Source organism: Monodelphis domestica, chromosome 4, assembly GCF_027887165.1.
Source record: "Monodelphis domestica isolate mMonDom1 chromosome 4, mMonDom1.pri, whole genome shotgun sequence".
Taxonomy (NCBI): domain Eukaryota; kingdom Metazoa; phylum Chordata; class Mammalia; order Didelphimorphia; family Didelphidae; genus Monodelphis; species Monodelphis domestica.
The window spans coordinates 154,062,511-154,076,226 of NC_077230.1; the positions used below are offsets into that span (position 1 = coordinate 154,062,511).

General features: G+C 36.8%; 1 protein-coding gene across 1 annotated transcript; it reads right to left on the reverse strand.

The window, feature by feature from the left end:
- Positions 1 to 3,762: 3,762 nt before the first annotated feature.
- Positions 3,763 to 12,007, reverse strand: RBM43 (RNA binding motif protein 43). Its single transcript, XM_007494153.3, has 4 exons — positions 11,887 to 12,007; positions 9,628 to 9,835; positions 7,712 to 7,803; positions 3,763 to 5,817 (listed from the first exon to the last, which is right to left on the reverse strand). The coding sequence occupies exons 1-4, from the start codon at positions 11,887 to 11,889 to the stop codon at positions 5,005 to 5,007; spliced, it is 1,116 nt and encodes a 371-aa protein (XP_007494215.1). The 5' UTR covers positions 11,890 to 12,007; the 3' UTR covers positions 3,763 to 5,004.
- Between the last annotated feature and the right edge of the window lie 1,709 nt (positions 12,008 to 13,716).

Below are 13,716 nucleotides of genomic sequence, written 5' to 3' on the forward strand. Positions count from 1 at the left end.
CAAAAGGAATTTAAACTTTGAAATTTAAAATAATAATATTTTTTTACATTCCCCCTGTTAAGAGGGTGATTGACAAATACAGGCTCACTTAGGGATGCATGGCTGAGGTATGAGGTATATGAATCAATTGGCAAGAGATATTAAAAAGACATCAGAAAAATTCAAAGAAAAAACTCTGCATGAAAATATAGACTATCAAAGTCTTATGTGTAAAAATTCCAAGTAAAAAGAAAAATAAATCTATAACAGGTCCTTGAATCAGGGCCCAATTAAAATGATCTAAGCAATGATGCATTTACCCAGTCAGTAGTCAGGACTACAGAAAGGTACTACACTATGAAAGGCAGAAAAGGAGACCAGATTATATGAGCCAAAGATTCGGGGATACTTGTCTGTGAGTATTTTCAGAGTGAGTGTGGACACAAGGAAAGCCTATGTCTAGAAATGATAAACAGTAACCTCGAGTCTTCACACTAGGTTCAAGACCTTTGTATTGGCCTAGAAGTGCATCGATCCATCCTATATTGGCTTTTCTTTGGCTCTGTGCAATGGCTCTTGTGTGTATATCTTGTCCTGGAATCAGACAGAATCATTAAGCAAAGTCCCATAATTTATTTAAATAATTAGTGGTATCATTTTTATAGTCACAAGCTTTTTAGGGCATGCATTAGCAAATGTATTTCAAACTTGTAGTACTGAAAAATCAAAAGGTTAAAGAAAATCTTAATACTGGTGACATGTGCTTCAAATATAAAAAAGAGAGAAAAAAATAAAAAAAACTGAAAAGTATGTTGCACATGCAAGAAAAATATAATAATAAAAGAGCTTTAAAAAAATTCAAAAATATAGCTTATAATCATTGACACTCTGTGTCAGCTAAGAAAATATAAAATGCAAGGCTTTCTCACCAAAAATGAGATCCATTTCCTCTTAATATCTGGCCATGATCACTGTGAGTAGAAGGCAAATGAATTGAACAAGGTTAATAATTTTTCATCTTTAAAAATACAGTAGTACAAATATGTAGTTATCAATATCCCCAAAATTCTCAATAGCCCAATCAATTACAATAGCAAACAAACACACTTTCACATTTCACATAAGTTGCTGTATGGCATTTTTAAAACCTATGAATTGATGGACATTTGTCACAATTTTTACAAACATAGCAATCTTTCAACCTTGGTGAATAAAACATTTTTTAAACAAAGTAAAACTCATCTTGGGTTTAGAACATAATCAAGAAATCTATATATCATTCTGGTGCAAGTAAAGTAGTGAGCTGAAGAGTATAAATAAAGGGGTGCTCCTTTTTCTTGGAGGCTTTTTAGGGGTACAAATGCACTGAGATTTACTGCCCAACTTCCATTCACACGTGGGAAGGTTGGGAGTTATAAAATGTATTTCACTTCAGCTACTAGAATGGGCCTTACCTCGTGGTAGAGGCAGGCAAAATAACCAGAGATTATCAAAATAACCAAAGATTGGTCGGAGGCCAGATGGGTGAGAGACAAACCACCGGGGTGGATAGGGCTGGGAGCTGGAGCGCAGACAAACAGGGCCGGGAGCTGAGGCACCAGGTGAGAGGCCAGGAGCAGAAGCAGGAGCCGGAGAGGGACGCAGGCAGGAGCTGATCAAGATGGTTTTCTAAAGAGCATCTTGGAGAAATGTGGCTTTAAAAAAATCATTATCTAAGCTAAAAAATTTGAGAAGTTCTCATTCAATCTAGTGGTCACCATCTGTAACAGTTAAAATTTAGGGAGACTGAGGCAGGTAGAAATTAGTTTCTCTCTGCAAGGAGTATTATATTTTTTAGAGGTTTACTAAAGGTTAAAGATTAAAGAAAATACAGAATAAGAAAAAACACATGCCTAGGCCAGATAACCACACATCACGGAAGAGATGCATCTGCTCCAAAAAGGAAGTCCAAAAGAGAGAGACCCAAAACCCTTTGACAACCAGCTTAAATCCTTTCTCAATCTTGGCCCACCTCAAAATTCCCATGAGATTACAAAGCATCTTGGGGAAGTGGAGCAAGGGCTTGTGGGGATTGTAGTCCTGTATTTGAGTCTATTTTTTACACAACCCTTCCCTTCTGTCCTTGACATAGTATTATTCACCTACATGCCTATTCTTTAAGTCATCCCCCAATAGATGGGTTTCTTAGTTTCTAGTTCCTTGCCTCTACAAAGAGGCTGTTACAGATATTTTTATAAAATTGAGCCCTTTCCTTCTTTGATTTTTTTAGGATATAAGCCTAGTAATTGTATGACTAGATGAAAAGTTATGCCTAATTTAGTGCCTTTTGGAACATGATTTGAAATTTTACAAAATGGGTGGAACAGTGTACAACTCCCCCAATAGTTTATTAATATGCCTGTCTTCTTTCACTGTTTATTAATTCTCTTTAAGCTCTAGAAACAGACCAGTTAATCAGCGAACAAGGATTTAATAAGTAACTATTACAGGCACTATGCATTTATTATACATTGGAGATTTTTTTTAAATATAAAAGATAGGCCCTCCTCCCTAGGAGCTACAATCTACTGGGGAGAGACTATGTACAATTAGGTGCTGTAAAAGAAGATATGGCAATACAAAATGGGTTTGCATAAAAAGCAAGAAGCTCAGAACTCTTAAAATGCCAATCATTGGAAGGCAAGAAGAGATTGTGTTCCAATGGAATTTTGAAGGAAGCAGTTAGGAAAGTCCAGCTTTCTTCCTTCTTTGGCTGTTGGAAGGTGGAAGATAAACTCTCTATAGTCATTGCTTATCCATAAGACTGTGTGCTGAGGAGACTTTTGGGTTTTAGCCCAGAAGAAACCTGTGAGCATTTTCTGTCAACATCTCCCTGAAAGATAACTTTGTTTCCTGAATTTGAATACATCTTGAAATCTTCAATCAACAGGGATAACCTAGAAAATTTAGGTAGACCTATTTTCCTCTCATCCCCTCCCCTCTCCCTACCTCCTCTACCCAAAAGAATAAAAGACCTCTTAGTTAAAAGATTTGATTGTGGAATTTAGTTATTAAGAAAAATCTTCAAGCTGACCATCTCTGAGAAAAACATTTCAAGACCGATGAAAGGGAACAGTAAGGAATGTAGGGAGAGGGGCCCAAGATCCAGTCTTTCTCCTAGCTTGCTTCCTGGTGTTACTGCTCTAACATTTCCCTATTACCATAATTTCCCTAGTAGCAATATCTACTACAGTGCAAACAATATATATGAGATAAATTGGAGAAAAGCAATAGAGGGACTAGCAGTAAAGGAGCCTGGAAAGAGCTTCTTGCAAACACTGAGACTTCAGCTGAAACTTGAAGGAAGGCACTAGAAGCTAGAAGGTCGATGTGAGGAGCAAGAGACTTACAGGCATGGGGAAAGCCTATGAAAATGTCTAAAGTTGGGAGATGGGAGTGTCTTATTCAAAGAACAATAAGGCTAGTGTCATTGCTGGACCACAAGAGTATGAGAGATGTAAGGGAAAGGGAAAAAGGGCTACAAAGTAAGATGGAAAGCTTCACAAACCAAATAGGAGTCTATATAATGTCCTAGAGGCAAGACAAGGTTCATTAATGAAAAATGTCTTCTCTATAATCTTTCTCTTTCAAACTCATTATCTTTAACAATTTTATTTAAAAAAGGAAAATAAAAGCACTTGCCTTTTCTGTCAAGTTCTATACAGCAACCAGAAGAATACCATTTATTACTTAAGATTTTTTGGATAGTCATTGACATAAAGGAAGACACCATATACACCAAAATATCTCTAACAACACTTTTTTATTGTAACAAAGAAATGGAAACAAAGTAGATGCTCAGCATTTACAAAATGAATAAACAAATTGTAGAACACAAACACACACACAATAGGACCGACCCCAGCATCCATAGCAAATACCTACTGACCCAACTTTCTCTCCCAACTCCTGCCCCTCAGGTCTCCATGACCTACACACACACACACACACACACACACACACACACACACACAAAGTCCTAAAAAAAGTGAAAGTGGAAACAGAAAAGAACATCACTAGGGACAGACCACTATTGCAAGTGGATTTCCTGTGTTCCAACTTCCAACACTTTCAGTTGACCATAGATAGCTGAAACTGCAAAAGCTGCAAAAAATGAAATTGCAGATAAGGGACCCCTGCTATGATGGAATGCTAGTGTGCTATCAGAAATTATGATCTTATTAATTATAGAGAACTATTAAACTTACATGAATTGATACAAAGTGAAATAAATAGCCAGAAAAACAACATACACAAAGAAAACAACAATGTAAATAGAAATAACAATTATAAAACTATCAAAACTGAATGTTGTGAAATTATAATGATGAATCAAAGAAGAAATCTCACCAATCCTTCCTTTAAAGAAAAGAGCTAAGATGGTAGGGTGTTGTGTGTCTGGAACATTGAATTAAATGTCATAGTTTTTTTCAATATTGACTAGTTTTACTGATTTTGTTTTTCTGTTCTCTGCTTTTTCCCTTTGTCATAAGGATGGGTCTCTGGGAAAGAAATCTTAAGGAGAAAACCAAAGGAATAGTATGCTCACAATTGCAGAGAATATTCAAAAATCAAGCAATCTTACCAAGTGGATACTTATTGATGATTATCTGACTTTAAAATGTGTTGTGTTGGGGGCAGCTGGGTAGCTAAGTGTGTTGAGAGCCAGTCCTAGAGACGGGAGGTCCTAGGTTCAAATCTGACCTCAGACACTTCCCAGCTGTGTGACCCTGGGCAAGGCACTTGACCCCCATTGCCTAGCCCTTACCACTCTTCTGCCTTGGAGCCAATATACAGTATTGACTCCAAGACGAAAGGTAAGGGTTTAAAAAAAAAATGTGTTGTGTCAATCTAGCATGATTTGTGTTGGCATTCTATTTGGAACTAATCCATATTTTTCTATATGTTTATGATATTGATGGAAGTATAACAATGATCTTCTAAATGTTCTAAAGGATAGATTTAAATCTATCTTTTCCTAAGAAATTATTGGTTGTGGGGAAAGGTTTGAGAGTCCTTGGACATTTTATCTAGTAGCATTGTACTTGGTGAAGTTACTTTTTTTTCCCCTACAGATTTCATGACAAGTTTTTTAAATTGATAGGTATCAGTAGAATTCCCTATGATGTCAATATGCTTAGAATGATATTTTACCAGAATCTGGGGAAACTGAGGCTCTAACACTTGACATGCCAATCTAATGTGTTGCTTCTTTTCCACATCTTTTCCATCTAAAGATAATGTCTCTTTTCGAAGCTCAAGGGAAAGAGAGTATGAAAATTCCTCAATTAATTCCTTTACTTTTTCCAAATGATTAGAATGAGAACTTGTCTGAGGCCCTCTTAAGCATAAGGTGGTGATATCATCATTAACTATCTCTTTACTTTCAATGTTAAATTCTTTTAAAGTATTCCCATATATTTCATTACCATACTTCATATAATTAAATACATTTGTATCAAGGACAATTATATATTCTTTTCCAGTAGTATTTGGCATTGTAGGCTGAAATGATGACACAGGTGTTCTCCATACTGGAGAGATTTTCTTTTTCTTCCTTTTTCTCAGACTGACAAAATTTGTATTGTTTCCATGAAGAGAATTTGCCATTAACAAAAGAACTTCCTTTAGCCTCTTGATTGCTAAAAATGACCCTTTAACAATGACCATTCCATTAGGTTGCACAGGACAGAAATCCAAGGATGGGATTTTCTCCTTAAGTTCTGTCACCAGATTTTCTAGTACAACTTCCTTTCCAAAAATGGATAAATCAAGGTGAACACAAATACAATAAATCACCTAAAATTTAAAAGGAAAGAAATTAAAATAAATTATTCAAAAGAGCTATATTCAAAATGTACCTTTATATATATATTCATTCTTCTACATCTATTAACTTAGTCTTGGTTCTAATTAGCTTTCAGCTGAAATAATAAAATTACATTCTTGTTACACTTCCTGCTTCTACTCTCCTATCACACTGTTTAACAAAGCCAAAATTCTGAGCCTATTTCAAGTTGCTCTTTAAGATTCTGTTTTCAGGGGCAGCTGGGTAGCTCAGTGGATTGAGAGCCAGGCCTAAAGACAGGAGGTCCTAGATTCAAATCTGGTCTTAGACACTTCCCAGCTGTGGCAAGTCACTTAACCCCCATTGCCTAGCCCTTACCACTCTTATGCCTTGGAACCAATACACAATATTGATTCCAAGATGGAAGGTAAGGGATTCAAATTAAATTTTTAAAAAAAAGATTGTTTTCGACAATTCTTTTTTAGGCCCTTGTTCTCTTCTTGTTGTTTTGGGCATTCTTGCTCAAAGCCCTTACCTTGTCTTTATCCAGATCCTTGAGACTTTTCCAAAATATCACCTTATGCCAAAAATATCCTTCTTTCTCCAACATGTTTTAATTAAATGACATAAATAGAAAATACATATGATATCTCATAAATATAAGCCAATTTTTTAAAGATTGAAATTTTATACTATGTATAAATTTTGTTCCTTAAATGAATTTGGGTGATGTGCATTGTCAGTTGGTCAATCAATGAGCATATATTAAGTGCTTAATATGTGGTAGCTAGGTAGATCAATGGGTAGAGAAAAAGGTCTGGAGATAGGAAGTTCTAAGTTCAAATATGGCTACAGACACTTCCTAGCTTTGTGACCTTATAAAAGTCACTTAACCTCAATTACCTAGCCCTTACTGCTCTTCTGTCTTGAAACTGATTTAGCATCAATTCTTATTTAGAAGGTAAAAGTTTTTTTAAAAAACCAAATATATGCCAAGCACTGTGCTTCGGATTACTTAAAAAAAAAAGGCAAAAACACAATCCTTGCCCTCAAGAAGTTCACATTTTAATGGGGCAGACAATAGACAAATAACTGGGTACATGCAAGATAGAAAGAAGGAGGTGGTAGAAGATAATATAAGGGGGAAGTATAAGGGAAGAAGAGGAAAGAGTATGAAGGGACCTGGAAAGGCCTCTAGAAAATGGTAGGATTTGAGTTGAATCTTGAAAAAAGTCAGGGAAACCACTATGTAGAAGTGGGGAGTAAAACTATTCCAGACATGGGATCAGAAAATGAAAAAGCAGAGAAATGGTAAAAAATGTATTACATATAAGGAACAACCAGGCAGTACCACTGCATTGTAGAGTATATGGAGGGAAGTAAAGGAAAATATAAGAAAGACAAGAAAGGACAAGGTTGTAAAAATCTTTAAATGTCAAACAAAGTATTTGATATTTGATCCTGGAAGTAATAAGGAGCCACTGGAGTTTGCAGAACCCAAAGGAGAGCAGGGCATGTTAGGTTTACTAAGCTGAGTAGAGAATGTATTAAAGAGAAGAGATTTGAGGCAAGCAGAGTAATGAAAAGACTACTGCAATAATAGAAATAGGAGGTAATTAATACAAAAGGAAGTTTGTGAGATGCTGTGATGTAGAAATGATGAGACTGAACAACATATTTATATGTGGAGTGAATGTAAGAGACAAAATGAGGATGATGTCAAGGTTACAAGCTTCAATGACTTGGACAATGATGATGGGATGGACAGGAATAGAGAAGTATGAAAGAAGGGAGTATTTGAAGGGAAAAACAAATGAGTTTTACTATAGACTTGTCCGTACTATGAAAAGATTCTTGGAGGATATGGAATTTTAGGAATATGCTTAGCCTAAAGCATATACTCACATTTTCACTAAAATGAGACACAGTAAGGCAAGTCGGAAGTAGTCCCTCCTTTATTAGAGAGTGTTTCTTCTTTTTAAGGATGTTCTCAACATCTAAGTAGGAAAAAGTATATAGATTCTCTCATGTTTTTGCCAGTTTTCAACTTTCCCATCAAAAGAAAACATCTAAATGAATTGTTTATGTTTTCTGGTGATTTTGTAGAATTTGGAGTCTAATTTCCAAAAGCATGCTTCATATGAAAATTTTTGTTTTAAAGAATAAACTCATATTAGTCCTAAAGTATCCTTCTATCTCAAATGAAAAACCATTTTTATTCATAGAATCATAAGATCTCAGAATTGAAAAGGACTTGTCATTAATTAACATACACTTGTTAAGCATATGCTATGTGCCCATTATTGTGCTAGTCTAGTGATATACAAAGGCAAAAACAAAACAGACTTTGATCACAACGAACTTATATTCTGCAAGTGGTGACGATATATGTATATACATGTATGTAAAAAATGGATCCAAGGTGTTTGGGTGGAGGGCACTACTAGCTATAGAGTTGAAGAAAGGCTTCATGAAAGTGTCACATCCTGAATATTGAAGGGACCTAGGGATGCTAACATGAACTGAAGGAAGAAATGAATTCTAAGCATGAGGGACAACTGACAAAAAAAAGACAAGGAGAGGGAAAATAACACCAATTTGACTGTACTATAGAATGTATGTGAGTAACTAGGTGTGGGGGCAACCAAGGTAGGTAGAGTACCAGTATGGAGTCAGGAAGAATCATCTTCCTGAGTTCAAATCTGGCCTCAAACATTTACTAGTTATATGACCATGAGAAAGCCATTTAACCCTGGTTGTCTTCGTGTTCTTATCTGTAAAATGAGATAGAGAAGGAAATGAAAATCCCCTCCTTCATTTTTTCCAATAAAAATCCAAATGGGGTCAAAAAGAGTCAGAAATGACTGAAAATGACCAGCATGTATGAAGGACAATAATGTATAATAAATTTGGAAAGGTTGATTGTGACAAGATTATAAGTGCCAAACAGAAGAGTTTGGATTTGGTCTTTGAAACAAGAAGGAGCCATTGAAAGAATCAATCAATAAACAAACATTTATTAAGTGCCTAGTATGTATCTAGCCTGGTACTATTAACACTGTTAATACAAAAATAGGCAAAAAACAAGTCACTGAACTCAAGGATGTTATAAGATGTTATAAACTTCCTATTGAAGTTTAAGTAGAAGTGACATGATTAGGTCTACTCTTTAAGAAAATCATTTTTAGGGGACAGCTGGGTAGCTCAGTGGATTGAGAGCCAGGCCTAGAAACAGGAGGTCCTAGGTTCAAATCTGACCTCAAACACTTCCCATCTGTGTGACCCTGGGCAAGGCACTTGACCCCCATTGCCTAGCCCTTACCACTCTTCTGCCTTGGAGCCAATACACAGTACTCCAAGACAGAAGGTAAGGGTTAAAAAAAAATCATTTTTAGTGTTTGGAAGGAAGTGAAATGTGGGGCAGAGAGTAGGTGAAATGAGGCTGCAAGTTATGTTGGGCTTGTCATACACTCAAACCTCAAGAATTTTTAAAGATAATTGGCAGTGGATTATTTCTGTACCCTATCATGTAGCTCATATGAGTCTAGTGGCATGCATTTATCAGGAGAAATTAGATGCTATCTTACTGTCTCTTCACCTACTTCACTTATCTTCTGTTCCCTGGATAAACATTTTTGTTCTCTATCTCCCAGGTTGCATCACATTTCTTCTGGTATTTTCTTTGATTTAGTTTAAGTAATTAAATGAAAAAAGATGAGTTATCAATGACTTACCAAATCTTCTACAGCATTTCAACATTTATTTTTCATTTTGTTGAAAACACATTTTTTCTCATTTGGAAGAAGTACATTTTAAAATACCTTTTATCTCCTGGAATGTCACAAATGCACCTCCTTTGATTCTTGTTGGATATGTTACATTTTCTACATCTCCAAATTTATTAGCCTCTTGGAAATAATTCTTCAGCATACCTGCCATGACTTCATCATTAAAATTTCCAACAGGAATATTAGAAACTATAATTGTTCTTTCATATGCTTTAGATTCCTGAACATTCTGAATTGCTGCCTGTGTAAGAAATAGGATAATGAACCTTAAACATTAAAAGCTTCACCCAAATGGCATTTGATCTCCTCCTTGAATTCTCTGTAAGTTATGTAAGCCAAGAACTCAGCACACTAAAAAGGGATATTCCCTGAAAATGAAACTAATCTTACTATTGAAAATAACCTCAAAATAGGGACCACCTCTAGCTACATGATTGGTATCCAAAATTGTTTAGTGATACCATCGATAACTTCTAGAGATTAAGGGCTGTCAGGTTCTAGACTCCAAAGATAGAAAGCAGTGACTCATATGCCCACTGTAAACCTAAAAAATCACAGAACCTCCAAAGCATTTAGAAAAGAACATGTCTTTAATCAGGACAAGGGAGACAGTACTGTGTTGCCACACAGAGTCATACACAGACCACACAGAGCCAAGCTCTGGGACTCTGGGAACTCTATCTCTGAAGAAAATACCAAGAATGGGAATTTTCTATCAAATTGAAGAACTTAAGGTCTTACAAGAAGCCTGCTTAAAGAATAGCTAAATACAATGATGGAAACTTAGAAGACAAAAGGGTCCTTAAGACTTGACTACACCTACCATTCCTATGAGTACTCAATGGGTGCTAGATGGCCTATTCAGTCTGGGGAGAAGATAGTCTGGAAGTTTCATAAAGGCAAGTTCCCACAGTACAAGGGTAAATTTGAGGTTTCATAAAACAAAGGTGTCACCACCATGTAGATATCGGGAATCACCCACTGAAAAGTATATGGTAATTCTTCATCTGGACTCCTGTGGTGAAAACCTGCAGTGCTTCCTAGAAGTTTACCAAGTCTGCAGGGAAAACTAAGGTCACTAAAGCGTTCTTATGGAGGGTTAAAATAGATTATCTTAACAGCTCAGGGAAGAATTTTCATGGCTATCTCCAAAATAAAGATAGAAAGTAAAAAACCCACACACAAAAAAAAGAAAGTAAAAAACAAACAACAAAATAGTCTCTGCCATCAAGGAAATTAAATTCAACTGTAGTTATCCTCTAAAAGGAGAGTGAAGCAAAGGGTAAAAGGAGAGGCCCAGGCAAAGGGTTCCAGGAAAATTAAAGAAGGAAGAAAATACTTAGGCTTATCAGGGAAGGCTAATATCTGAACAACATAATTAGAAACTAATCTCTTCAGTGAAATAACATGTTATGGGTTTGCTGAATTTAATTACTTTTTGCACTTGGTCAAGGAATCTCAAGAACCCTGTTACTAGAATTTGTTTACCTGAGGCTTCTGCTGCAATTCTTCCCCCAATTACAGAAAGATCTGACCCCCTCTCAGTCTTCCAATGTGATTTTTTTCCCCAAAATTTACACTGCTCTTTCCAGATGTGAAGTCCCTTTCAGTATCCCTGGATATCCCATTCCAACCATAGAAAAGATAATAAAGAAATACTTAAACTCTGAAACCACAGATGAGGGGCACCAATCAGAGGCACTGTTTTGCAATGACAAATCAGACATCTTAAAGAAAAACTGGGACGTGAATTCTAGTGGTTGCCATGTTTTTGTGTACCATCTTAACAACAAGAGAACATTATTTTAGAGATCCCGTTAGTTCTAATCACAGTATGAGATCAGAAGAGGAGTTGAACTAACTCCAATACTGACTAAGGACTTTGCGGAGTATTAACAACAGGATTGCTCCCAGATTACTTAAAGGGGTTCTCAGATGTTGCAGCTAAGGGGCAGGTAGTGTGTATTACCTATCTTGTCCCGGCCTGTGCTTTATATAGGTCCAGTATATAAGCCCATACACCATCGAGATTGTTGGCAATTTTTCCCTTTTCTCCCCCCCCACCTTGCTCATCCAACTTAATTCCCACCTTTCTGCTTCGTTCAAAGTATGCCAAGAAGCTTTGCCCATGTCTCTCGTCTTTTAAACTTTTGGAGAAGGGTTAGGGTTAGCAGCAGGCAGGAAGAAAAAAGCTCCCAATTAAGAAAGAAGGAGGAGGGGAGGGACAGAGACCAGAGGTGAAGAGAGGGGAGCAGTGCACTAGGAGAAAGACGAAGGAAACAGGTAACTCACCATTGCCGAGAAAACTAGAGCAATCCCAACCCCCGAGACGGCGCAGAAGAAGCCTTCCCCGGGGGCGGAACCAGCCTGGGCTTAAGTTTCACTTTCCTTCTGCAGTTTTTTGATTGGCACTCGGCAGTAGGTTGGGGACCCGGGTAACTCCACCCCTGTCTCCCAGCAGTTCTCCAGAGACGCTGGTCCGGGTGACTGCTGCAGCTGTGACGGACCAACGCCTGGCAGAGGAGAGCTCCCCGAACTAGAAGGGTTTGATTCGAGGAGAGGTGGGGTTCGAGTTTGAAGAAATTCATTTTCTCCCCACTCTCTACATGCAAGTCTTCAATCTCTCTTCAAGCAATACCACTTCTTCCTTACCCCTCACATTTTCCCTTCTTGTTGCATTTTGAAGGTAGAAAGGACTTCAACGTCTTTCCTATTTTCTTTATTCTCTCTCAAGGCAGAGTGTAGCTGAGGCTCCTTTGTTTTGCCTCCCCTGCCTTCTTTCCTCGCAGAGCAGGGCACTACTATGTCAGATTTCTAGACGGTATGGAGAACTTTGAAATCTTCTATTGTACCTTAGCCTCCCGTTTTTTGACTGAGGAAGCAGAACAGAGAGACTGACTTACAAAGGCCACACAATCAGTTATTTTCCCTATGTTTCTGTTTGTTTAAATACTTAAGCCTTCATTGGATACTCGAATTTCGAACTGAAAGGAACCTTAAAGACTATTTAAAGCAATGTCCTAATTGAGGAAACTATGCTTAAGTAACTTAGATCTAGGTCTGGAAGAGACCTCAAATCAACTAGTCTGACCCCCAACAGCTAGCTAAGAAAGTTAAAATACAGAGGTCAAATGAACTCACCAATGTCTCAAGTAGTGTCCATTGAGGTAGGATTTTAATATAGGTCCTCTGACTCCTTACAGGTCTTTTTATTCAATATTTAACATTTTTAAAGTTCCTTGTATTTGCTGTAAATGGTTTAAATTCTGAAGGAAGCACCAGGAGGAATAAGATACAATTCTCTGCCCTCAAGACATTTCTAATCTAATAAAAGGCATGTACACAAATTAATATAATGCAAAGTAAAATGTAAGAAAGATAAAAATGCTATGAAAGCAGACTGAAGAGATAAAAATGGGAAAATGCATGCTGTAGGTCTGGGGGAAGGTATTTGAAGCTAGCCTTAAAGGATAAGTAGAATTTCTACTAGTATAGATGGTGATAGCTGGGGTAAGGGGGAAAACTACAAGAATAAGAAGCAGTGAAAGATCAGGATGTGTTGGGGAATTGACTACTAAAGCAAATGGTCCCAAATAAAATTGGAGAGGTAGGTTAAAATCACATTTTGGGGGCCTTCAAAAATATTCTTTTTTTTAGTCTTTTTTGAGTAATTAGACTTTTGTCAAAGGTTTTTATGAAGATTGTTTCCCAATTTCTTGCTTCCCTTCTAATTTTGGTTACATTGGTTTTGTTTGTATAAAATTTTTTTAATTTGATGTAATAAAATGATTTATTTTGCATTTTGTGATTTTTTCTAGCTCTTGCTTGGTTTTAAAGTCTTTCCTTTCCCGAAGATCTGGCATGTGTACTATTCTGTGTTCACCTAATTTGCTTATAGTTTCCTTCTTTATATTCAGGTTATTCACCCATTCTGAGTTTTTCTTGGTGTAGGGTGTGAGATGTTGATCCAAACCTAATCTCTCCCACACTGTCTTCCAATTTTCCCAGCAGTTTTTTATCAAATGGTGGATTTTTGTCCCAAAAGCTGGGATCTTTGGGCTTATCATAGACTGTTTTACTGAGGTCACTTACCCCAAGTCTATTCCACTGATCCTCCTTTCT

Bases quoted from the DNA above. Each gene is read 5' to 3' on its own strand.
- RBM43 (XM_007494153.3), bottom strand. The intron at 7,804-9,627 runs GTATTTTAAAAT...TTTCCTACTTAG, and splicing joins GACATTCCAGGAGATAAAAG to ATGTTGAGAACATCCTTAAA. The intron at 5,818-7,711 runs GTGAGTATATGC...TTTAAATTTTAG, and splicing joins TGTCTCATTTTAGTGAAAAT to GTGATTTATTGTATTTGTGT.